Below are 16,384 nucleotides of genomic sequence, written 5' to 3' on the forward strand. Positions count from 1 at the left end.
AGGCACCCTAAAGCAAAATGTGCTTAAAGGAATATTCCGGGTTCAATGCAAGTTAAGCTCAGTTGACAGCATTTGTGGCATAATGTTGATTTCCACCCAAAACATATTGGGTGGAAAAATCAAGGTTAAATTGAGGCACTTAAAGTGGATTTTTGGAACTTCTTAAGGTAGAACTGTGAAGCTAATAATTTTATAAAAGCACTTACATTTCTGTTAAATCTTGTTTGTTATTTGAGCTATTAAGTTGTTAAAATCTCAGTTTTCCTGTCATTTTAGTGTTTTCAGCGTTACACCATCATGTCAACAAAGTTAGTATGCTGCAATTTATCACACTAAAGTCATATTAACATGAATATTGTTTACGTCTTTTGGCTATACTTTTGAAACAGAGATTGGCCCCTTTCACTTCCATCTGAAGTCACATAAAATTCACCCAAAACAAATTATGCTTAAAAATCAAGATTTAAAATAATAATAAAAACATACATGATCATAATCTGTGCTTGGGTCCCTGAGGGTTAAATAAAAAAATCCATATTAAACTGATATCCAGGGATGATTTATTAATCATTCTATCTTACATTAATATTCTTCTGTTCTAATGGGTTTGAAAAGGCAACTGCTGTACTTTAGCGAACAGGAGGCGCTCTTGCCCTCCATTTCTTCCAGCTAATCAAGTAAGAAATAAAATTCATAAACTTCATAACCAGTTATGTGATTGTAGGAGACGCTTATATGGGATAGAGGAAGTGTAATGGCTATTTTGAACAGTATGCAACTGCCTTTCAATGACATCCACTCATCCCGTTCACATGACGTCGTAATTGCTCCCAGTGTGCAAAGTTGAAACAGTTTATACTGAATGGGGATAGAAAGAGCATACTGGTCTATAGAAGAATGCTGTAGTGGTGCCAGATATACTGTATTGTCAAATGCAGAGCCAAAGTGGATTCCATTTCTGCTTGGACATTCTTTCTTAATAAGGGCTAGATCTATTAAGTAAAGTGCTTAATAGTGCCTTATCAGCGAATACTCAGTGTCCATATGAGCCAAAGGGACCGACCTTCTCCAGAAATATGAGCACATGCGCAATATCTTCAACAGCGTTAACGCAGTGCATTGCGCCAAACGTACATTGTCGGCCAAACGTGCGCGCAACAGCGCTCTGACTCTGTTGAACTAACTACCGTGAATTTTTTATAATTTTCTGGAATGCTCGTTGTATATTAAGAAAACAAATATTACAACGTTTTGTTGAACTACTGCTGAAGACATGACAAATGAGAAATCTAAAGTTTGAACTTTATGCATCGATTTCTCGTGGTATTGGTGCATATCTCTCTCTCTCTCTCTCTCTCTCTCTCTCTCTCTCTCTCTCTCTCTCTCTCTCTCTCTCTCTCTCTCCTCTCTCTCTCTCTCTCTCTCTCTCAGTGGTGTGTTTATTCTCTCAGCACTGAGCGCTTTTTGGAGTGCCCGAATCTGTCCGGATGTGTATATGATGTCCGTTCACTTGTTCCTCTAGTGCAAAGCTGGCGCACAATGGATATATCGGTGAAATTGTTGTGTGTATATATGTTTAACCGATTTCTCTTCTCTGTGAATGGATCTGAATAAACCGACGATGCTATTCGTAACTTTTTGGATAATGCTGCCTGTCCTTGGTAAGCTGAGATGCATGCGTAGTTTTATTTTTATATGTATATTGTTAGTATTATTACTATAATTAGGCTATACCAAATATTAATAACTATAAAATTGTGTAAATAAGTGTAGATCTGCTAAGTTTTAGATATTTGCTTGAATTGGGTCCACTAAAGTTACTAGGTAAGCCTCGTTGCTTATGGACATTTGTAAAGTTTTTGCTGTAGTTTGTAAGCGCTTTAATTGTGCCTTTACCATCTACAGATTTAATGCACGTCTCGCAAGCAGATTCGATCACACAGTCTCGATCGGTTCGGCTAGACTGCGTCAGGGCTCACGAACAGTGTTTGGCGAAGTACGGCTGCAGCACGAAGTACCGAACCATGAGACAGTGTGTGGCCGGGAGAGCGGGTAACTTCAGCATGCTGGCTGAACCAGAGGCGCAAGACGAGTGCCGAAACGCCATAGAGTCCATGAAACAGAGTCCTCTGTACGACTGCAAGTGCAGAAGAGGAATGAAGAAAGAGAAGAACTGTCTGCGTATCTTCTGGAGTATATACCAGAGTTTACAGGGTGGGCAGATACATGCGTAAAACTCCTGTTGACTAAATCCAGTCTGTGTCTTGGAAATGCAAATACGCATACAAATCATTCAGAACTGTCAAAACCATATGTCTAGATGAAGTAAAAATTCATAAAATCCCATTTCAATTGTAAACTATCTTATGTTATTACTATTTCTACTATACTATCTTACTGGTAGTTTGTTGGTTTTTATCTTCCAGCCAATGATTTGCTGGAGGACTCGCCATATGAGCCAGTAAACAGCCGTCTGTCTGATATTTTCCGTCTGGCTCCCATCATTTCAGGTAAGTCTGTCGTTAATGTACGTTCCAAACTCACACTTAAATGAAAAGAAAATTCTGTCATCATTCACTCACCTTTATGTTGTTCCTCAGGTAAGCTCAAAATGAGATTTTAGGCTGAATGATAGCCTCAGTCACCATTCCATTTCACTGTATGGAAAAAAGATGAGATGATAGTGAATGGTGACTAACATTAGGCTAACATTCTGCCTGACATTTCCTTTTGTGTTTCACGGAAAAAAGAAAGTCATACAGGTTTGGAATAAAATGAGAGTGAGTAAATGATGCCAGAAATTTCATCATTTTTGAAAAAACTTTCTCTTTAAAAGGAGGTTTCTGTCAAAGGACACTCGTTTAATTAATACATTTTTTTTTTTTGTCTGTTGATTCTTAATATTTGCTTAATATACTTACAAGTCTTGACTAAGCTCATGAGTTATGTATGACTTATGTATATCAAATTGCATCATTTTGTCCATGCCCAGACAGAGAGATATGTGTACTTGCAAGTCGCTATGTGTTGAGCTGTCTTCCAAATGAATACATTTGAACAAAAATGCCTGGTAGCTCTTATAATGACCCACCTAGATTAGTTATTTACTAAATTCCTTCATTCATTCTTCACAATTCCTAAAAGAGTCAATCCCTTATACATTCCAATAGAGGACAAGCAGAACAAGTGCTGTTTCGATAGAGATGGTACATTATTCCCTGTAGATGGTGCTGTACCTCCCCAATGAAACTACTGTGTTGATGTTGAAAACAGCATTGGCTACAAACTATTAGTCTGATGGAGTAATACTCCATGGTCATATGCCATATGCATCGATTTGTCGTGGTGTCTCAGTGTGGTTTCTGTTTGTATTAGGTGTGAGATGTGGTTTTGATTAAATGTGAATATAGCCAGTACATGCATGAAAGTACATACAAGGTGAAGAGATATCCTCCCATTAAATTCCCTCTCTCTCCACCGCAAATCATTAAAGCCGTACAAGAGTCACAGCTTTTGGGACTGCAGCCTTGTTCTTACATGAAGCAATAATCTATATGCAGAAAGATGCAGACGGTACAAAAAGGCTTAAGGACTGCTTTTTAAACAGTCTGAATATTTAATCCCCTGTTAATGCTACAATAACTAGTGTATTACTAGTTAAGGATTATAAAGAACTGAGCATCACAGACTTGCTGTTGTTTTACAATACATCCTGATGTGTGTGTGCGTGTCTGAGAACTAGGGTTTTACCGAGCGAGGGAGATAGATAGACAATGCATTCATTTATTTTCATATTTGGACACAAAATTCAGAGGCATATTAATCTAGTGCAGAACTCCAAGCAACCCCTATAATTCACAGATGAGTTATACAGTAGTGAGCAGCACTGACGTGCGGTCTGGGTAGGCAAACTAGGCACTGCCTACCCTGCCAAAATTCAAAAATAAAATGTTTATTAAATAATAAACTTGTATTTGGATTTTTACTTTTTATTCTTGTTATTTATACATGCAATATGTGTGTTATTCCAATTGTTTAGACGTTATGATGACAAATGTAGCAGTTACGCATGATCAACTAAAAACAAATGGTAGAATAAGCAGTGCTTTTACGGTCCATTCATTGCAGACGACAAGCGGAAAACCCATGTTGCGCATGCGCACTTCGATCCTGTATTCTTTAACATGTACGGCAAAAAGCACAAATCTGCTGTGCCTTTTGACGTAAATATGTTATGCCGTAATCATCTCCGCTATGTATCAGACATGGACCAATTAAAATCGAGATATTCCTGGACATTTGCGTAGCTAACGTCATTACACTACAGCTAGTGTACATGCCTAATCCCCGCAAAATTCAAAATGACAGCACCAGCCCTAATCACGGAATTAAGACATTTTTCCAAGCTCGATTTTAATTCCAAATAGGAGTTAATTGCAAGAGGGAGGTCTACGCCAGCCTTAGATGGGGCCCAAAAATTATCCGATCATTTCAAACTGATTGGTATGTAAGAAAAGATTGTCTATGTGGCTGTTCTAACAATCAGCGGCTGTACTACTATCCCTGCCTGCTTCTTTCAACCAGTCAGACTGTTTGGACTTCAGCGGGATATTGTGATTTGAACAACCTGCCCGCAGCTTTAACCAAGCATGAAAAGTCGTCAGCTCACATCCAGTGTCAAATTACACTCAAAACCTTTGGAAAATCTCGGATCAACCTTGCACTTGACGAGCAAAGGAAGCTGAATATAACCTACCACAATGAAAAGGTAAAGGAAAACCGAGAGGTTTTGAAGGATCTGATAAATGCATAACGTTCACTGTTTACGCACTTGTGTGTGTGTGTGTGTGTGTGTGTGTGCGTGTGTGTGTGTGTATGTGTGTATGTGTGTATGTATGTGTGTGATGAGAGAGAGAGAGAGAGAGTGTGAGTACACGATATACATCCTGATTTGTACATTTCTTGATATGCCGCGCTTGTGTGTAACGTTCACTGTTATTACGTATTATTAGCTTAAACAATAAATCTGGTAATCTGGCTTTCATAACTCAGTGCCTAGCCTCTTTAAGACATCACCGCACGTCACTGGTGAGTAGGATGTTTATGGCTGCTGCCAGTGCAGCTTCAATAAAAACTGGTTGAGCGACTCTGACCCACCGTGCCAGATATCTACATGGTCCAGACAGAGACACATTCCCATACTGAAGCTCACTAAGAGGAGGTGCATTGTCAGAGTTTTACAGGCCATATGCATTTATAGAAATTCCTCTATATCAAAATGATGAACTTTAAACAGAGTGGTACCAAACATGTTGTTTAAAAGAATAGTGTGGAGAGATGGACAGACACATGCAAAACATGCCAGAGAACCAGAGATTGTTTCAGTGTACAAAATAAAATAGAGGGAAGACCAGGCTTGTTTTGGTAAATTGGTTTGTTGGATAAGGGTTGGATAAGGGTTAATTTCTAAGTCATAACAGGGTATTTATTTATTTAAATTATATAAAAAGTATTAAAATAATTTCAGATATTATGAAAATGGTTACAATTAATCTTAACCCCGCTGAGACAAGCATGACTGCTGTGTGCATTTTCCATTTACCTTATTGATTTGAACTAGTAGCAACTTATAAATATGCATTTTTATAAAAGAAAAATATAAAAATGGAAAAACTTTTTTAAAGAGCAAATCGTTTTCCTGAAAATGTATGTCCTCATATGTGAACAGTGATACTAAGTTAATTTTAAATAATACCAAGGTATAGAAAGTATGATTATTTATTTATGTATTTTTGTACAAATTGTTATGTTTCCAGGAGTGTTGGTTTTTCATGTTTTAGAGATGTTACAGATATCACAGCTTATTTTCTGTAATGCTGCTTTGGAACAATGTATATTGGGAAAAGCATAAAAAAAACAAAAAAAAAAACAAGTGCTAGCCAGTGAGGAAGCATCAGAAATTACCATAATTAATTATGATACAAATAATAGCCAGCATCATCCAATCACTGCCAACCATGTTAAAATAAAATTATACATTTAAATGCTGAATCTATTTAGTGATCACCATTGTCCCATGTCTACCAACCATAACGAGTGGCTACATCACCTGCAGTCTGAAACTGAACTTTTGGTTGGATTTTAGGAGTGAATGTACTTGGCTGTATAGGAAAACTGTAAGATTCTCCCTTGCTCCATATTTAGTGAATGACTTATCCTCCAGTGTGCTGTCTGTCTACACTGGACTCAGAACAGTTCGAAATGCACCTTATAATCATCCTAAGTCCATATAAAGCTTCTGAAAGCAATTTCTTTTTCTCAATGTGACAAGTTAAAATTTAATTTGGTTTCTTACCAGATGTAGTTTTTTTGGCATTCTCCCAAAGACAACCTCTGCAGTGATTGGCGACTTGTTGTTTTGTCACATGACTCAAAAGTTTAACCCTTTATTGATAACCCAGATTGTCCTGAACTGAGATCAGTCAGTTTAAATTATACGTTGCATACAATTAAGCCAAAATACAACGTCACGGGTTGCATAAGGATAAAGCATAAATTATTTATATTAATCATAAAAAATTATCCTATCAGGCAAATTTGTGATGAGCGGTGTAAATTTGGTTTAAAATAAACATTTTCATTTTCACTGTTTTCCACCGCCCTCTTAAAACTAGTCTTTTAACACTGATCCAACCAACCCCACAACCTGATCCAGACAACCCTTTAATTTTAGTCATGAATTAACAAAAGTTACAAGATATTTTGTGACATTTAACTTGTCTGTTTTTTGTTTTCTACTCATAATGTAAGATTTCATTTGTACCAGTAGCTGGGGCTATCTTGTTTGTTCCAGAGATATTCAACAAAAAATGAAAAGGTATCCAACAATCCATGGTCTCCCTACTTCATGCAATAACAGCTAAAACAAGCTAGTATTTTTTTAAATAAAAAGATTATTTAATATGACTGAAACTACCAGAATACATTAGGTTACACCAACAAGAGTAGTTTTTAAGGTTCACATCAGTATCGAACAAGATCTCTTTAGGGCTGAAGTGTGTTTAAAATTGATTTCCTTTGAAGGAAAAGCATTACTTTGTTTGTTTGAGCATCTTGACCAGACTGATAGGGTGTGTATAGCAGCAAAATACAATCCTTATGGGAAACATAAAGCCTAGGAAAGACAGAAAATTTGTCAACAGAGTATCAGATGTCTCAAAACCTTTTTTTTTTTTTTTGGAAACCTGACTAAACGATATGCATTCTCGTCTAATAGCAGCTGTCCTGGGCTCTAATGCAATACGGCAGTGTGTTCAAGTTACACTTCCTGTCAGGAACATATCCAAGATCAATTTAAATGGGCTGATTAAGTCTCTAATAATTGCTGAGCAAGACAGTTAACTCACCAGCTTGGTGTCTTAAACTTTAAAGGAATAGTTCACCCAAAAATGGTAATTCTCTCATCATTTACTTACCCTCATGCCTTCCCAGATGTCTATAACTTTCGTTCTTCTGCAGAACACAAATGCATATTTTTAGAAGCTCATTACAGCTCTGTAAGTCCTCACAATGCAAGTGAATGTATACCTGGTTAAATCCATGTCTTCAGAAGAAAAATTATAGGTTTGGTTGAGAAACTCCACTTTCTCCACTTTCACTTTCACATTCTTCTTCTTTTGTGTTTGGTGATTCGCATTCTTTGTGCATATCACCACCTACTGGGCAGGGAGGTGAATTTATAGTCAAACAAGTCTTACATTTATCTGCTTCTCACCCACACCTATCAAATTGATTCTGTGGATATCTGTTTAACCACTGGAGTCTATTGGGGGTTTCCCCCCAACATAAACTGGAGTTTATGTTGTCTTTATGTGTTTCTTGGAGCTCCAAAATATTGGTACCTATTCACTTGCATTGTGAGGACCTACAGAGCTGAAATATTCTTTGAAAATTCAGGGCACTCCTGAGGGGGGAACAGGTGCTGCATGACCAGCATGAGAGCAAGCCCGGCAGCAGCAACCTTTTCTCTCTCTATATCTCTCGCATAGAGTGTGAAGCGGCTGGGGCTATCTTAATGCTATGAAATGCGTCAGTAAAGGCAGAGGCCCTGCGGAGGCCACATCCTGCCCAGACTAGGGGAGGTGATATGTGGCTAATACACCACATGGGTTGTCAATCCTTCCTGATGAGGGAGGGGACTGCCCAAGGGAGACGTGGGTATGCCGACAGGGGGACCGTACCATGGAAAATTCATCACAGGGAGTTGCCTGAAGAGGGAATTAAGCTGTGGAGCCCTACCAGTACAGAATATTTGTGGCTCAAAGTGGGTCTTGTCGCAAATTGATCCACTGAATTCTCAGGCCAGAAGGTTAGGGAGGAAGAACATCCAGGAAGCGACACTTAGTGGCTAACCTGGGAGAGAAAGCGCACCGAATCAACTTGGTGAAGGGTGCTGGGTGCAAGCAGAACACCCGGTCGGGTCGGCTGTTCCGCATTACCGAGTTCTACCGGCTCAGACCTGACAAAACACGGGACGAGACCGACTCATCCCTGAGATTGTAAAATCTTTCAACGGTATTGGGTGTTGCCCAGACCGCTGCTCTGCAGATGTCTGCTAGGGAGGTCCTGTTGGCCAGTGCCCACGAGGATGTCAATTCTTGTTGAGTGTGCTGGAACCCGCAAGCTTGCTGCATCACAACCACTTGGCTCCGAAGAAAAAATCTGACTGACAGACACATGCCTGCTTCCCTTTATACCCGTATGTCCGGGGACGGGACATGCAAATTCTGTCTGCCAATTTCTCATTGGCCTTTTCTGAAATATTCTTTGAAAAATCTTTGTTTGTCTTCACCAGAAGAAAGAAAGTCATTTTAACAAACTTACAGTACTCCATAAAGATGCAACATTGAGATTATAAAAGTCAAAACAGATCAAATCATAATGCATGTTTATGTAATGTAATTAAGAAGCAAGTGTAGACCTTTGATGGTTAAATGGGTATTGTAGAGCATAGAAAAACTTTGTTTAGGATGCCTCTGTTTGCAATATGCAGTAGAGGCACGTTCTTTCCTCTTTATTTGATGCCATACCCGCTCTACATAGCTTTTGTCAGGATTAGGTTTTAGAAACAGATTTCATTGAGCCATGGGATGACAAGAGAATGTGAGAAGAAAATCAACCATATGAGGGGAGAGGGGGAAAGACATGCCCTCTATAGTGAAAAAGTAGCCTAAAGGGTAAGGCAGAAATTAATTATACAGTGATTGCCAGTAGGCAGGCACATTAGGAATGGTCATGAGGCTTGTGAGATTTCCCACAGTTAAAGCTGAAGTGTGTAATTTCTGTGCCACTTGCATCACCAAATGGATTTGCAAATATACAGTAATTATTGTTTTCAGGCAGGTTTCCTTGAACAGAGATAAAAACTAACAAAAAGATAGGCCCACCACAAACCCATGCCATTGATCGAGCCAATGTTGCGGTGTCGTCTGATTGAGATGCTCAAACAAACAAAGCATTATTTTGAATGTGCCCCAGAGTCACAGTGTTAACACTTTTTGGGGGAATCAACCTACAAATGGCTTACTTATAATTGTCTGTGCATATTATGACACACTTTATCTTTAAGTACAGTAAGGTACTGTATGTCTACCTTCATTTGAGGAACAACACTCATGGCTATAGGTAAGGACACAAAGTAGAAGATTACTTCTTTATGGGCTATAATAGACTTTGCTTGGTCTTGATGTACCTGATCATACGACTTTATTATTTCTCTCTTTGTCTTACAATGCAGTGACAATGCAGAGAGCCTTTCCAGAAACAAGTTTATTGTGCCATTAATCTAAACCAAGAACCATGAGACATTCAGATCAAATAACCACTGGAATAAATTTGCCAGGATGTACTTGAATTAAAATGGGTCCTTTCCATAAATCAATAAAGAAGCGGCTATGAGAGAAGAAGAATGATCATTCTGTCACTGTAAAGCGAGAGTTATGTCACCTGATCTGTCAGTATGAGCTGGAGCAAAGAAGACAAACAGAAAGCCAGGGGTTTGGATTAGGAACGAAAAAGAAGAGTAGAATGGAATAACTACATATATGGGGGGGGACTAATAGGCCTACTTGCATAAATGGCCCAGCATCATTTGTTCACCAATGTCACTTGGTTTGATATTGTGCAATCTACTAATATAATGAAATGAATATTTGTTTTTATTTGTGGCTTAAATGAAAACAAAAATTTGGGGCCACTGTATACATATCGTCACGGTTACTGTTGTAACCTCCGTTCCCTGAGGGAGGGAACGAGACGTTTTGTCGAATGAAGTGACTCAAGGGGTCCCGTTCAAAAGCGCCATGCACTAGCCTGTGTTATGTGAACAGCGGACATAGGTGCAAGCAGGCTGCTGCGTGCTAGATGCAGCTGTGTCGGCCCCAAGTAACCCTCCCCAATGCCCCAAGAAAAGGTGTCATATACAGACCTTAGGTTCCCAGCACTCCTGAGGGGGGAACAGGTGCTACATGACCAGCATGAGAGCAAGCCCGGCAGCAGCAACCTTTTCTCTCTCTATATCTCTCGCATAGAGTGTGAAGCGGCTGGGGCTATCTTAATGCTATGAAATGCGTCAGTAAAGGCAGAGGCCCGGCGGAGGCCACATCCTGCCCAGACTAGGGGAGGTGATATGTGGCTAATACACCACATGGGTTGTCAAGCCTTCCTGATGAGGGAGGGGACTGCCCAAGGGAGACGTGGGTATGCCGACAGGGGGACCGTACCATGGAAAATTCATCACAGGGAGTTGCCTGAAGAGGGAATTAAGCTGTGGAGCCCTACCAGTACAGAATATTTGTGGCTCAAAGTGGGTCTTGTCGCAAATTGCTCCACTGAATTCGCAGGCCAGAAGGTTAGGGAGGAAGAACATCCAGGAAGCGACACTTAGTGGCTAACCTGGGAGAGAAAGCGCACCGAATCAATTTGGTGAAGGGTGCTGGGTGCAAGCAGAACACCCGGTCGGGTCGGCTGTTCCGCATTACCGAGTCCTACCGGCTCAGACCTGACAAAACACGGGACGAGACCGACTCATCCCTGAGATTGTAAAATCTTTCAACGGTATTGGGTGTTGCCCAGACCGCTGCTCTGCAGATATCTGCTAGGGAGGTCCTGTTGGCCAGTGCCCACGAGGATGTCAATTCTTGTTGAGTGTGCTGGAACCCGCAAGCTTGCTGCATCACAACCACTCGGCTCCGAAGAAAAAATCTGACTGACAGACACATGCCTGCTTCCCTTTATACCCGTATGTCCGGGGACGGGACATGCAAATTCTGTCTGCCAATTTCTCATTGGCCTTTTCTCAAGTTCAGAGGTATGTGAGGCTCCCAAGGAAGACCCCTTGTGTCACTTCATTTGACACAACGTCGAGTAAGTGACAGAAGCGGAACTGTAATTGTTGCCTTATTGGTCTGATAAGTGCAAAATCACTTTAACATAATTTCGTTCATGTATTGTAACTTTCAGGAAGGCAAAGGAAGACAAGTAAACAGTCCTGTTTCTTGTACTATCACAACAGTAGTGCATTGGCTAGCAGGAAAGAGAGATGAAAGAATAAACAGTGGCGTCCATTTTGCACAGGACTGATGTGCCCTGGTCATCTGAATTATTCACGATTTCTGGCTGGTCCACAATGTAGTAACAAGTCCCAAGTGTCCCCCGTCTTCTAAAAGACCACATCCTCTTCTCATACAAGATGGCCCACATCTTTTCATGCAGTATAAAAAATAACAGTCAGCCTGTATTCAGTCATGCCACTCATCCAGAAATAGTATACGATTGAATCTGAAATTTACAGAGAATGTATTGAAAGAGGAAATGGAGTAATTATAATGAAATTAGATTTTTCAGCTCAAATTAAAATCCTTTTCACTATATATACTACATACATTATTTAAAAGCCTTTCATTTCTGGCTAATTTTTTTACTCAGTGCCAATTTTGATTTGCAATTCTATTCTATAAGTAATGACAAAAAATTATTTCCTTTTAAACGTTCAGTAGGACAAAATTAATATGCATAAGGTTCATTTGAAACGGCATGGTTTGTTTTTAAGAAAATCAATTCATACATCACTGGTATTGGCATGAATCCCAAAAAGGCTATAAGAGAGTAAGAGGTTATTAAAAATGAAGAAAAAAAATAAATGGCCCTGTCAGCAGTTATTGTTTGGAACTGTAATTTGATTTCCAATCTCATTTCACATCATTGACATGGATGCCAGGATTGTACGGTTCATGAATGCCAACCAGCTGCCACAGCCTGAGGCAGAACAAGACAGAAAGAGAAAGAGCATTTCATATTTGTGTAGACTTAGACTGTTTTCCATATTAGATATGATACACCTTATAAAACTCTGCTATGAGTTAAACACGCAAATATTGAGAGACACACAAAACAAATCCCCATCATCTCACTCTATGAGAACTGTGTCTGTCTTTTCAGAAAACACGTAAACAGCTTAAAGATTGCTGGAGGTAAAATGACATTTAAAGTTTGTGCATGCTGCGTTGTGTTTATAGCTCATAAGCGGTAGGTAATTATTAATGTCTGGATGGTTGATTACAAATCATTCAACATCAATAATTCTGTCAAGTGTGACAAAAATTTGAGAAAGAAAAGTAGAGAAAGTATAGAAAAAGTCTAAAATTCAAAACACTATACTGTAGCAACATAACAGAAAGGTAATTATTCTTTTAAGTGAAAGGGATAGTTCCCCCCAAAATGAAAATTCTGTCACCATTAGCAAACCTGTCTGAATGTCTTTTTTCAATGAAACACAAATGGAGATGTTTAGCAGAATGTCTGAGCTGCTCTCTCACAACAGCAAGTCAGACAACACAACAACAAGTCAGTCGAAACAGAAAGGGTAGGTACTATAGCTTGTCACCTGACTCTCTGTGTGGATGATACCTAGCCCTTTTTTCATGATTGATTCACTTGTGCGATTATTTCAAAATCCATATCAAAAGCTCATTGAGTGAAGCTCTGAATCATTTGTAGTGGTTTCTCACTTAGTAAAACAGTAACGGGACACTTTAGAAAACAGATGTGAGTGGCATAAAGTTAGTTTTAGGTATAATATCCACCTACTTTATGTTTGTTTATTTGTTTGTGTTATCCTGTGCTTATCCTGCGCTTATCCTGCCCCATTCTTATTGTTTTCTGTGTTCTGTCGTGTCTTGTGCGCGCGACCTTGTTATCCCTGGATTGTTTATTAGTTTCACCTGTTCTCCATTACCATTCTGTATATCCACTTACTGAGCTTTTCATTAGGAACACCTGTATAGCTGTACTTATTTCTGCGATTATCTAATCATCCAATCTTGTAGAAGCAGTGCAATGCATAAAATCATGCAGATATCAACCATCAGAATGGGGAGAAAATGTAATCTCAGTTATTTCGATTGTGGCATGATTGTTGGTGCCAGGTGGGCTGGTTTGAGCATTTCTGTGATCTCCTGGGATTTTCACACACAAAATCTCTAGAATTTACTCAGAATGGTAAACAAAAAAGTTCAGTTCTGCGGACGGAAATGCCTTGTTCTTTGTGTATTTTAAGTACCAATGTTATAGAGTTGTTGGATGCTATACTGCCATCTTTCGACATGGATTAGCATGATCGTCTCTGCTGCCCCCGTCAGCTTTGGAACATCATTTGCTTCTGGAAAATTTTGGAGTTTGAGGTAATTTCTAAAGTTATTTATTACACCTATAATATAACTGCTTTTCTTAAAAACAAACGTCAGAAATCAAGTGAACATTCTTCTGCTGTTAAGGATAGATTATTATTGTTCCTCATATCAGTAATCTTTGGGGACTGTCTACGTTTCACGTTATATCTACAGACAGTTATTACCTTAAATAAAAGTAAGCCTCAATTATCTAGTAATACAGATTGTAATGAAAGATTAGAATTGCTTTTGTTGATCATATTTAGCATGTCCATGAATTCTGTATTTGAAGAACTCATTTTATTTCCAAGCAACCAACATGGTGGTTTACACAAAATCCACAGCAATTGCTGTGCCAAGCTATGTTGCATTACACGAATGAAGACATAGATGCCTTACTGTTACCGATGTTTACTCTAGTTTTTTGCCTTTTGACCTTTTTTTTCTTCTTTGGCAGTACAGCAACTGGATCTCCCATTGTCACGATAAATAAATACAGTATGTTCCGTGGTGTTCTGTCACCATGACAAATTCCTTATATGTGTTAGCATATTTGGCAATAAAGCTCATTCAGATTCTTTTCGCTCTTCACGTCACCAAACAACAATGTTCTAAGCATAACCAAGAGTATATACACAGGCGGCAGCCAATGAGTGCGAAGATTGTCTTCTTCAATGTTTAGTGAAACACCATGAGTCATGTGATTTCAACATGGTGAAACACATTGAAGAGGGTGACCCGCACCATGTAGAATAAACACTTTTTATAGAAAACTATTATGTTTACAGTCTTTATCTAATATGAGTGTACACCATTTGAATCAAATTTCACAAAAGCACAATTCATTTGTTAATGTGTAAAACCTTTTATATTGGCTCCAAACTACTGAATGCACATTCAATAGAGACACAACCCCCCATTATATATATATAATTCTTGTTTAATTTGTTAGTTGCTAGATTGTGCCCTAACCCTTGTTTGGTATCTGTCAGTTCTCCTATAAAGTTTGCATTATTTGGATATCTTTTGCATTTTTATTAAACCTGTTCCCTGCCCTGCTGTAGTAATTGACCGTGCCATAACAAAATATTAACTATATTAACTTCAAGTAATTAAATAGTTGTCCCAATAATGAAAAGTTTGTCATATGCTTACAGTATTGTTCCAAATCTGTGTAAGTTTCATTATAGCATATAACACATAAACACACACACACATGCACAAAATGTTAAGCAGAATCATAGCTTCCTTCAAAATTCACTTTCATTGTCCCATGCAATGAAAATGAAAGGTGACTGAGGCTAACTTCCTGCCCGACATCTACTTTTGTCTTCAGGTGAACTATCACACACACACACACACATTTAGAAACACTCAAACACACCCACACACACACAGTCAGTATAGGGCAGAGAGTGAATAGACCATGGTAGTGTATTGGCTGTCAAACATATATAATACAAATCCATTTGAGTAGATTTTGGAAAGAAGCCTAGGGAGAGAAAGAGGAAATCCTTTATATTAATGGGCTGGCTTGACAGCTTTATGCTGACAGTCCCTGAGGACTGATCCCCCACTGTGTATGTGTGTTTATGTATTTGTGATGTATGAAGCCTATACTTATCATTTCCTGAGTCCAGGATTGTGTGAATGCAGATGGGAATGGAACGCCCCCTCTCTCTTTTTGTAAATGTGTGCCGGCATTCATCAGTAGATTTATCTGGTATTGTATCTCTTTAGCTCACCTTATCTCACCTCTTTAACTTACCCATTGAAACTTTTAATGTAAAAACATCTACATACATGCCCAAACAACAAATAATGATAATGCCCTGCTTTTAACTACTAAAATTTAAAAATGAGTGAACAAAGTTAAAGCCTTTGATTGTTATTGACTAGTGGCAAAATATTTGCAGAATTTTATGGTTCATTACACTTATCGCTGCAGTTTTGAGGTCAAATGACCACTGATGGGCACTAAAAGCAAATTAAATGTTCTCAAGAAGATGAGGTTTTTAAAGGGATAGTTCACCCAAAAATGAAATTCTCATCATTTACCAAATTGTGTAGCATCCCAGATGTGTATGACTTTCTTTCTTCTGCAGAGCAAAAACAAAGATTTTCAGAAGAATATCTCAGCTCTGTAGGTCCATAAAATGCAGGTGAATGGTGACCAGCGTATAGAAAAATTATAGAAAAGTAATCCATACGTCTCCAGTGGTTAAATGTATGTCTTCAGAAGCTTTATTATAGGTGTGGGTGAGAAACAGTTCAGTATATAATTCATTTTTACAATAAATCACCACGTTCACATTCTGAAAGTGAAAGTGGAGATTTATAGTTAAAAAGGATTGAAATATTGATCCCTTGAAGGTTAATTCTCTAAACAAAACCTACCTCCCTAACCTAAAACTTACAGATTGTGTCACAAAAAGCAAATGTGAGGTGAAAAACTGATTTGAAAGCATTAATCATGATTTGTCTAGAAGTGAATAAAAGTGTTGTTGCACCTCTAGTGTTTATTTCACCAGAAAACTGCTGGGATATGTAGAACGAGACTCGTAAAACTCATTTTACAAAAATGTATTTATAATAACATGATTCTATGAGACCACGTTGTTGAATCTTGAAGGGGGTGTGGCATGTTCTCAATTTAT

The 16,384-nt window shown here is 38.6% G+C and overlaps 1 protein-coding gene across 1 annotated transcript in view; it reads left to right on the top strand.

Annotated features, from left to right (window-relative positions):
* The first annotated feature begins 1,480 nt into the window (after nt 1–1,480).
* LOC127626998 (GDNF family receptor alpha-1-like) overlaps nt 1,481–16,384 on the top strand; it is a 38,017-nt gene continuing 23,113 nt past the window's right edge. The window contains exons 1-3 of the mRNA XM_052103183.1: nt 1,481–1,661; nt 1,906–2,214; nt 2,427–2,510. Coding sequence (XP_051959143.1) covers nt 1,601–1,661; nt 1,906–2,214; nt 2,427–2,510 — 454 coding nt within the window. The 5' untranslated portion in view covers nt 1,481–1,600. The remainder of the gene's footprint in view (nt 1,662–1,905; nt 2,215–2,426; nt 2,511–16,384) is intronic.

This window comes from Xyrauchen texanus, chromosome 33 (genome assembly GCF_025860055.1).
Source record: "Xyrauchen texanus isolate HMW12.3.18 chromosome 33, RBS_HiC_50CHRs, whole genome shotgun sequence".
In the NCBI taxonomy this organism is placed as follows: Eukaryota; Metazoa; Chordata; class Actinopteri; order Cypriniformes; family Catostomidae; genus Xyrauchen; species Xyrauchen texanus.